The 7,410-nt window shown below is 36.2% G+C and overlaps 3 protein-coding genes across 3 annotated transcripts; 2 read left to right on the forward strand and 1 right to left on the reverse strand.

Moving 5' to 3' along the window:
* Nucleotides 1-294: 294 nt before the first annotated feature.
* On the forward strand, nucleotides 295-2,082 carry Prosalpha4 (proteasome alpha4 subunit). Its single transcript, XM_071796038.1, has 6 exons — nucleotides 295-523; nucleotides 882-1,008; nucleotides 1,092-1,205; nucleotides 1,363-1,496; nucleotides 1,589-1,771; nucleotides 1,878-2,082. The coding sequence occupies exons 1-6, from the start codon at nucleotides 422-424 to the stop codon at nucleotides 1,965-1,967; spliced, it is 750 nt and encodes a 249-aa protein (XP_071652139.1). The 5' UTR covers nucleotides 295-421; the 3' UTR covers nucleotides 1,968-2,082.
* Emc5 (ER membrane protein complex subunit 5) lies at nucleotides 2,078-3,226 on the reverse strand. The gene is made up of 3 exons (XM_071796039.1): nucleotides 3,046-3,226; nucleotides 2,799-2,851; nucleotides 2,078-2,665 (listed from the first exon to the last, which is right to left on the reverse strand). Exons 1-3 carry the CDS (start codon nucleotides 3,125-3,127, stop codon nucleotides 2,474-2,476), a joined length of 327 nt encoding a protein of 108 aa, XP_071652140.1. The 5' UTR covers nucleotides 3,128-3,226; the 3' UTR covers nucleotides 2,078-2,473.
* A 103-nt stretch (nucleotides 3,227-3,329) lies between these two features.
* Noc3 (Nucleolar complex protein 3) lies at nucleotides 3,330-6,936 on the forward strand. The gene is made up of 10 exons (XM_071796035.1): nucleotides 3,330-3,477; nucleotides 3,828-4,102; nucleotides 4,195-4,492; nucleotides 4,569-4,857; nucleotides 4,946-5,280; nucleotides 5,337-5,707; nucleotides 5,789-5,953; nucleotides 6,024-6,378; nucleotides 6,456-6,553; nucleotides 6,686-6,936. The coding sequence occupies exons 1-10, from the start codon at nucleotides 3,472-3,474 to the stop codon at nucleotides 6,894-6,896; spliced, it is 2,403 nt and encodes an 800-aa protein (XP_071652136.1). The 5' UTR covers nucleotides 3,330-3,471; the 3' UTR covers nucleotides 6,897-6,936.
* The last annotated feature ends 474 nt before the right edge of the window (nucleotides 6,937-7,410 follow it).

Below are 7,410 nucleotides of genomic sequence, written 5' to 3' on the forward strand. Positions count from 1 at the left end.
GATCCCCCCTGCAGACTATAGACGGAATATTAAAAACTACCTAAGATCAGATCTGAAACGATCTTAAATACAAGGTTGGACTGTAAATGCTTATTGCTTCCCTTACTCTGATCTTGGGCGAGCTTAAGATTACATTCAGCTAATAAAATTATTATAAATATAAGATCGAATTTTATAAACGCCGCCCATTGATCGAGCCTATAGAACACTAGCGATTATCTCGAAGTATAGGGACTGTCCAGTCTTGGGGACACGCACGGTGTGTTTCTAGGGAAATGCGTTGTCATCTTCGCGTCCAGCAGAACTCCAGACTCCCAGAGTGCCGTGCCGGAACGAGACGGTGATTTGCTGACTGCTTAGAAAACGGCGGAGTCATTTCGAGTTTCCTGCAGAACAGTGAATATTTCGGACAGCCGAGACGATGACGGCGAGATACGACAGAGCGATCACGGTTTTCTCGCCAGACGGCCATCTGCTCCAGGTGGAATATGCCCAGGAAGCTGTCAAGAAAGGCTCGACGGCGGTACGTTGAACAGTGCGACCTAACCTCCCTTCTTCCTAAGTTGGAGTGTCACTCTTTTCGAGTATATTTTACCGGGTCCTCTCGTCTGTCCGTCGATCTGCGATCTGTTTGTTGTCATGCACGGGATTTTAATTATAACCGAGTAACTTTATTCATCTACTTGGCGTTATGACTCTGCGCGAATCTTTTATACAGGTTAGGTTGATAGTTCTGCAGCTGGACATGTCATTTTAGTCTCGTCTTCGTCACATCACTTTGTAGCATTCTATTCTTGGAAATAAAACATTAGAAGTGACACAATTCTAGCTGAAATTCTTAACAAAATTAATGCTATTTATTTTTGGCTTGCTAAACGCAGGTTGGCGTACGCGGCGCAGACGTAGTGGTCTTGGGTGTCGAGAAGAAATCTGTCGCTAAGTTGCAAGAGGAACGTACGGTGCGCAAGATATGTCTCCTGGACGATCATGTAATTATGGCTTTCGCAGGTACGTTATTGGCTTGAGGATAAATATTGTTTTTATATATTTTACGTTGCAAATGGAATAATTGTTTTTAATCTTCTTAACAGGTTTGACCGCTGACGCAAGGGTACTGATCAACCGTGCGCAAGTTGAATGCCAGAGTCACAAATTAACTGTAGAAGATCCTGTTACCTTGGAATACATTACGAGGTATATTGCAGGTACGACTAGAATTTGCACTCTTCCGCTGAACAGAAAACTAGAATCTTCTCTAGTATACGTACACGAGACGATGTTTGAGATCAAATTTGGGAGTCAACCGCTCTTACATGGAGCCATGAATCTGACAGAAAAACTAAAAACGGTTGTTATTTACAGGCTTAAAACAGAAATATACACAAAGTAATGGCCGTAGACCTTTTGGAATATCCTGTCTCCTAACTGGATTTGATTACGATGGTGTCCCACATCTTTATCAGACAGAGCCATCAGGGATATATTACGAATGGAAGGTACGTGAGTTCAATTTCCTAAATCTTTTATCGAATAATTGAATGTAATTATTTAATAGCTAAATTTCATATCAATCTCTTCTTTCACAAAGGCGAACGCAACAGGTCGCAGCGCCAAGACTGTACACGAATTCTTGGAGAAGTATTACACCCCGGAAGAGGTATCGACGGAAAAGGGTTGTATAAAATTAGCTATTAAAGCCCTACTCGAAGTAGTTCAGTCTGGGCAAAAGAATCTGGAAATAGCGGTAATGCGACGCGGGCAGCCATTACAGGTATATCTGCAATTTGTATCCAGATGCACGAATTTGATCTCACATCTTGACCGAAGATAATTTTCCACTATTTTTAAAACATAAATTCATAATCCATATATTTTAGATGTTGGATACAGACACTATAGGCGAATACGTAACGGAAATCGAAAAGGAGAAGGAAGCAGAGGCAGAAAAGAAGAAACAGAAAAAGTGATGCCTTGTGTTCTACTATGCACTCAACTATACTACCATTATTAATTTTTCTTATAAAATAAACATATTGCAACAGAAATAGAGGGAGGAAGGCATATAAATGGAACGCGATGAAATTTGTGATTTTTTTATTCATACTGTCTACTGTCACAGAACCGTGTAAAATGTGTATACAAAACCATTCGCCCCGTATATTTTAAAGTTTTAAGATTTAGATTAATATTACGAGGACAAAGATCATAATCTGCTACGAGTTGTTTTCCAGCAATAAATTATTAAATTTCATATCTACGTAATACATCAAGTTATCGTTTGCTTTATATACATATATATCTTGCCTTCTTAAAAGTGATATATTTTTAATTTTAATATATTAATAAATCACATTACATGATTAAATTGATACCACTAAATATCAATAGATCTTTGCTGTTCTAACTGTGATTTAACAAACAAAATAAATAATTTGATATTTTTGTCAATGATCTGATATCAAAATATATCGTTTTATTCTTGAATATATTCTGGAGATAAAGATCTTCCACGATGATTAAATACTTGGAAGGATGGTAGATTTCGCAGCGTCTCCCAAGATTTATTCTCCAAATCGACAACTGCCCGAATCTCTTTGAAATCGCCAGCGATGTACATAACGCCATACATGACGACAAATAAACTGGCTATACCTTGGATTAAAATCTATAACAAGTAGTAAAACATTCCAAGATAATGTTAACTTCATTGAACTTGGGTAATATTTTATGCAAAACCAATAACTTTTGGCTTTTTATATAGAAAGCAAGTAGCTAGCTTATCATGAACCATAACTCACATCGATTGGCAAAGTGGTAAACTCCTGTTCGGTGATCCGCAAGTAGGAACGATCTATAAAAAAAAAGTAATGAAATCGGTAACTTTTTATTCCTTTCTAACTGCTCTTTGTTCGCCTATCATCTCGGAAATTTGATCATGCACGTATTTTACTTTAAATACATAAAATGCAAAACAAACGAATCTGTAAACTCTTATCAGTCTAACCTAGGAAAGTGATAAACTGAAGGAATAATGCGAGTACTCACGCTGTGCCGCCGAATAGGCTGCATGTAATATAGAAATAAATCCTACGAAAGTTATAAATTTATGTATAGCCGTAGCAGACATGACGAGCGTATAATATCACAGATCAGGCCAGAGAGAAGAATGAGAATGAGAAACGAGTGAAACGAATGACACGGCCCGGTTTTAACCTAACTTTTAGGTGATCCGCTAGAACCAATCATAATGAGCGCTCACTCAACAGTTGTGTTTCCTGAACGCGGCCAATATCGACCGTCGACATAAATACACCTAACAATTTTCTGTCTCAGTCGATATATGAAAACGCACGTGGACACATTTCGTTTTTTGGTTTACGAACTGTATGATACTCTATTTTTTTAGTGTGTGATTTTATAAAGTTAAAATTACATTGAAAACAATAGTTTAGCTATTTATATGCTATAAATATGGGGGTAAGTTAAAAAAGTTTAATATATGTTATTTTAATAGGTATAATTCGTACCTAACCTCTTGAAAATTTTTGTCTTAATTTCACGAAAATTAAATTAGAATTGAAACTAAATTCCTACGTATATGATACATTTTATTTACAGAAACGTTATGTAGTTTTTTATGCGTTATATTTATATTTGTAAATATATATGCAATTATTGATTTCACGTTAAAATTTTTAATCATGAAGGAGCATATTTTTATAAACTTTTATTTTAATTGTATTATTAATAAATCTTTATCTAAATTTAATGAGAAATTAAAGAGTTTTACTTAAAATAAGTATTTTATGCAATTATTTATTTTATAGAAATTAAGAAAGCAAAAAATCAGTAAAATTAAGAGGAATAATCAGACGAAGACAAAGCTTTCAAAGCAAGGGAAGCTTAAAACTCGACGACATAAATCACCAAAGAAACAACCTCAGAAATCAGCACCACCTCGTCCAGAAATAGCAGAAGAGGAAGAAGAGAGCGATCATGGAAGAGATTTGATGGACATGGTTGACGAGGATGATTTAAATTTCCTAAATAACGCTATATCCAACAAATCCTATAATTTGTTAAAACAGATTCGATTAAACGAGTACGGTTATAGTTTGTAATCTGTAATCTTCTATATCGTCTGTAAATCGTACATGTATGTATATTTATTGTTCTTGTATCTATTGGTTTTAGAGCAGACGAAGGCTTGAGCGAGAGGAAAAGAAAAAAAATTGAAAATAATCAACCGTTAGAAGAACTGTACGAGAATAATGTTGCAAAAATTGTGGAGGAGACAGGAGGGAAGTCAATTCGCATGTTGCTTCCCATAAAAACACAAAACGGCTTTATAAAGAAACGTATTATTGAAGAAGACAGTAAAATTTTAAACGAAGAAGGGAATGAAGATACAGATAATAAGAGCCCGGAAAAAAGCAAGGAGGATAATCAGCAAGAGGAAAATAGTGATACGGAAATGGATATGGATACACATGTAAGACTTAAATTATATATTTCAGAAATGTAATATAAAATTTAAAATATGTTATCTATTGGAATTTTTTGCTCAGAATAACTTGCAAGTGACTGATAAACCAGTATCTACCATCGAACTTCTGGCGTGTCGCGAGGAAATACTGAGATCCAAGCGTTTCAAGATAGGCATACTTTCGAGCGGCATATTAGAAAACCCAGAACTTAAATCCGGAAATTTCAAGATATTGCTAGACATGATGGATGAAAGAGCTTCAGAAGTTTACATAACAATCAGGAAACTGGCAATGGTGTCCCTTTTAGAAATCTTTAAAGACTTGCTACCATCTTACAGTATTCTGCAGACTTCTCAGGAAGGAGTAAAGTGTATGTATACATATATACAAGCTTGCAAAAAGATTGCATAATATATACATTATTAATAGGTTCTAATTAATTTTATCTATGACTTTAGTGAAGAAAGATACTCTTGCGCTGCAGAATTATGAAGCTACCTTGTTGAGGAATTATAAAAACTATTTGCAGAAGCTCGAAAAAATATCTAAGATTTTGAGAAGAAAGAAAGGGAACGCACGATCAGCAAACGAGCGAGAAATACAATTGGGCGAGACAGCTGTATCATGCATGTGCGAGCTTCTTACCGTTCACCCGTATTTTAATTTTTCCCTTAATATAGCTAATTACATTCTTCCGTTATTGGATAATAAACGGAGCAGCGTAAGAGAAAAAGTTGCACAATGTATTTCTCAAATATTCAAAGAAGACAAACGTGGTCAGCTATCTCTTACAGTAAGTTACAACAGAAAAGTTATCGTAACATATTTATTGCACTAATAAAATTTCAGATAGTTCGAAAATTAAATCAGTACATCAAGTCGAGGAAACATTCTGTACATCCTGAGGTTATAGCAGTGTTATTGGCCCTTCGCATCAAAGATGTCAATCTGGACAAGGAAAAGGAGGACGAAACAAAGCAGAAAAAGCTCATGTCTCATAAACAAAGGATACTCGCGTTAAGTAGACGGGAAAGGAAGAAAAGCAAAAACCTAGAGCAAGTGGAGAAAGAAATGCTCGAAACGAAGGCTGAAGAAAATAAGCAGGCGAAACAGAAGATTCTCACGGAAATAACGAGCATAATATTTACTATATACTTCAGAATTCTGAAACAAGCTCCCAATAGTAAAGTATTATCCGTGTGTCTGGAAGGATTAGCCAAGTAATTTATATATTGCTACTTGTATCTCTTTATATATTTGCTATTTATATTTTACTCGAATATCATGTTTATACATTCCAGATTTGCGCACTGTATCAATATAAATTTTTACCAAGATTTAGTAAGCGCCATAGATAGATTAATAGAAGAGGGTAATTTGGGATTGAGGGAACAACTGCACTGTGTTCAATGTATATTTACAATATTATCTGGACAAGCTGCAGCATTGAATATCGATCCGTACAGGTTTGTAATAATAATTTCCCCTCCATGTACGGAAGGAATCATATTCCTGATATATCTCTTTCTTATATAGATTTTATGTGCATTTGTATAAAAATATATTGAAAGTCCACTGCGGAAGGACGCACGCGGAAACTGAGATCGTACTGCAGACGTTGCTGCAGATTCTCATTCATCAGCGAAAGAGGATCACGCAGACACGTATGATAGCCTTTGTAAAGAGAATAAGCACCCTGGCCTTACAGTCGCAGCACAACGCGACGCTGGGAACTCTCGGTATTATCAAACAAGTGATGCAGCTTGGAAAAACGGCTCACGTTTTATTGGACACCGACTGCACCGGCGACGGTCATTACCAGGTCGAAATTGAGGAACCTGATTATTGTAACGCTCACTGCACCGCGTTATATGAGCTTGTTGCTTTACAGGTATATTATCTTTAATGCGATACTTCTTTTGCTTGAAGACGATCGAACGACGGATAACATAATAATTGTTCTTACAGCGTCATTATCACAGTGTAGTACGACAACTCGCTAGAAATATAGCGTACACCACACCTACGAGCGGTGAGGGCAGCTTGGCTATCGAAATTGCGAAGTTGTGAGTACCGATTTTGTTTAACAATTATGATAAATTATTGTTGTACGTGTCTTCTTATCGTACACATGTTTGTTAAATATATAGATATAATTGTGTTGGATCTTTTTACATTGTTCATTTTATTAATTTTAGATCGCCAGAGGAGCTCTACACGGAATATGATCCTGCGGGTGTAACGTTTAAGCCTGCTGTGCCTATTCCAAAGAAGATTACAGTTAAAAAAGCACCGGTGAATTATAGCATGAGTCCTAAACTCGAGGAATATGTTAATACTGTCGATGTCGGCAACTTATTTGCGGACGGGCATGTGGACTTTTACAAAGCCTGTAAAAGTAATTTGTAACAAGTATAATAATAAAGGATGGAATGTATATAAAAAAGTATCGATGTTTCGATCGATAAATTTCACAACAATATTTAGAATAATTTCTTTATTTAGAAACTTTAGGACGACGATTAATTTAGCCAGCAAAGTCACTCAATTCTGCATAGCAAAATCTTGAGCTGTACAATTCATCGTTTCTAATTTAATCTTTCCACATATTAAATGAATTAATAAATAATTAATAGTCCGTATTATAGCAATTAATATTTGATAAATTAATCCAAGTTGAGTCTAAGTCGCTCTAAAGCTGAATTGGAGATCGAGCACGAACGGACTGTTCGTTCGCGCTCGTTCGCTTGACGCACGACGACGCGACGATTGCCGAACGTCTCCGATTCCGCCTAGGTCACAATCACATTCCTATCCGCGCACGTCCGAATACTCCGAATTGCGATTTGTGGTTATGTGTTTTGACACGCTTTGACATTATCCAGAAAAGCCAGGAGCACGTCATAATATTTCGCCCAGGATG

This window comes from Temnothorax longispinosus, unplaced genomic scaffold (genome assembly GCF_030848805.1).
Source record: "Temnothorax longispinosus isolate EJ_2023e unplaced genomic scaffold, Tlon_JGU_v1 HiC_scaffold_108, whole genome shotgun sequence".
Lineage (NCBI taxonomy): Eukaryota > Metazoa > Arthropoda > Insecta > Hymenoptera > Formicidae > Temnothorax > Temnothorax longispinosus.

Excerpts from the sequence above, each read along its gene's own strand:
- Prosalpha4 (XM_071796038.1), top strand. The coding sequence starts at position 422 with ATGACGGCGAGATACGACAGAGCGATCACGGTTTTCTCGCCAGACGGC. Across the intron at positions 1,206-1,362 it reads CATTACGAGGTATATTGCAG|GCTTAAAACAGAAATATACA; the intron begins GTACGACTAGAA and ends TGTTATTTACAG. Across the intron at positions 1,772-1,877 it reads GACGCGGGCAGCCATTACAG|ATGTTGGATACAGACACTAT; the intron begins GTATATCTGCAA and ends CATATATTTTAG.
- Emc5 (XM_071796039.1), bottom strand. The coding sequence starts at position 3,127 with ATGTCTGCTACGGCTATACATAAATTTATAACTTTCGTAGGATTTATT. Across the intron at positions 2,852-3,045 it reads AGCCTATTCGGCGGCACAGC|ATCGTTCCTACTTGCGGATC; the intron begins GTGAGTACTCGC and ends TTTTTTTTATAG. Across the intron at positions 2,666-2,798 it reads TTACCACTTTGCCAATCGAT|ATTTTAATCCAAGGTATAGC; the intron begins GTGAGTTATGGT and ends TACTTGTTATAG.
- Noc3 (XM_071796035.1), top strand. Across the intron at positions 6,379-6,455 it reads ATGAGCTTGTTGCTTTACAG|CGTCATTATCACAGTGTAGT; the intron begins GTATATTATCTT and ends TTGTTCTTACAG. Across the intron at positions 6,554-6,685 it reads GCTATCGAAATTGCGAAGTT|ATCGCCAGAGGAGCTCTACA; the intron begins GTGAGTACCGAT and ends TATTAATTTTAG.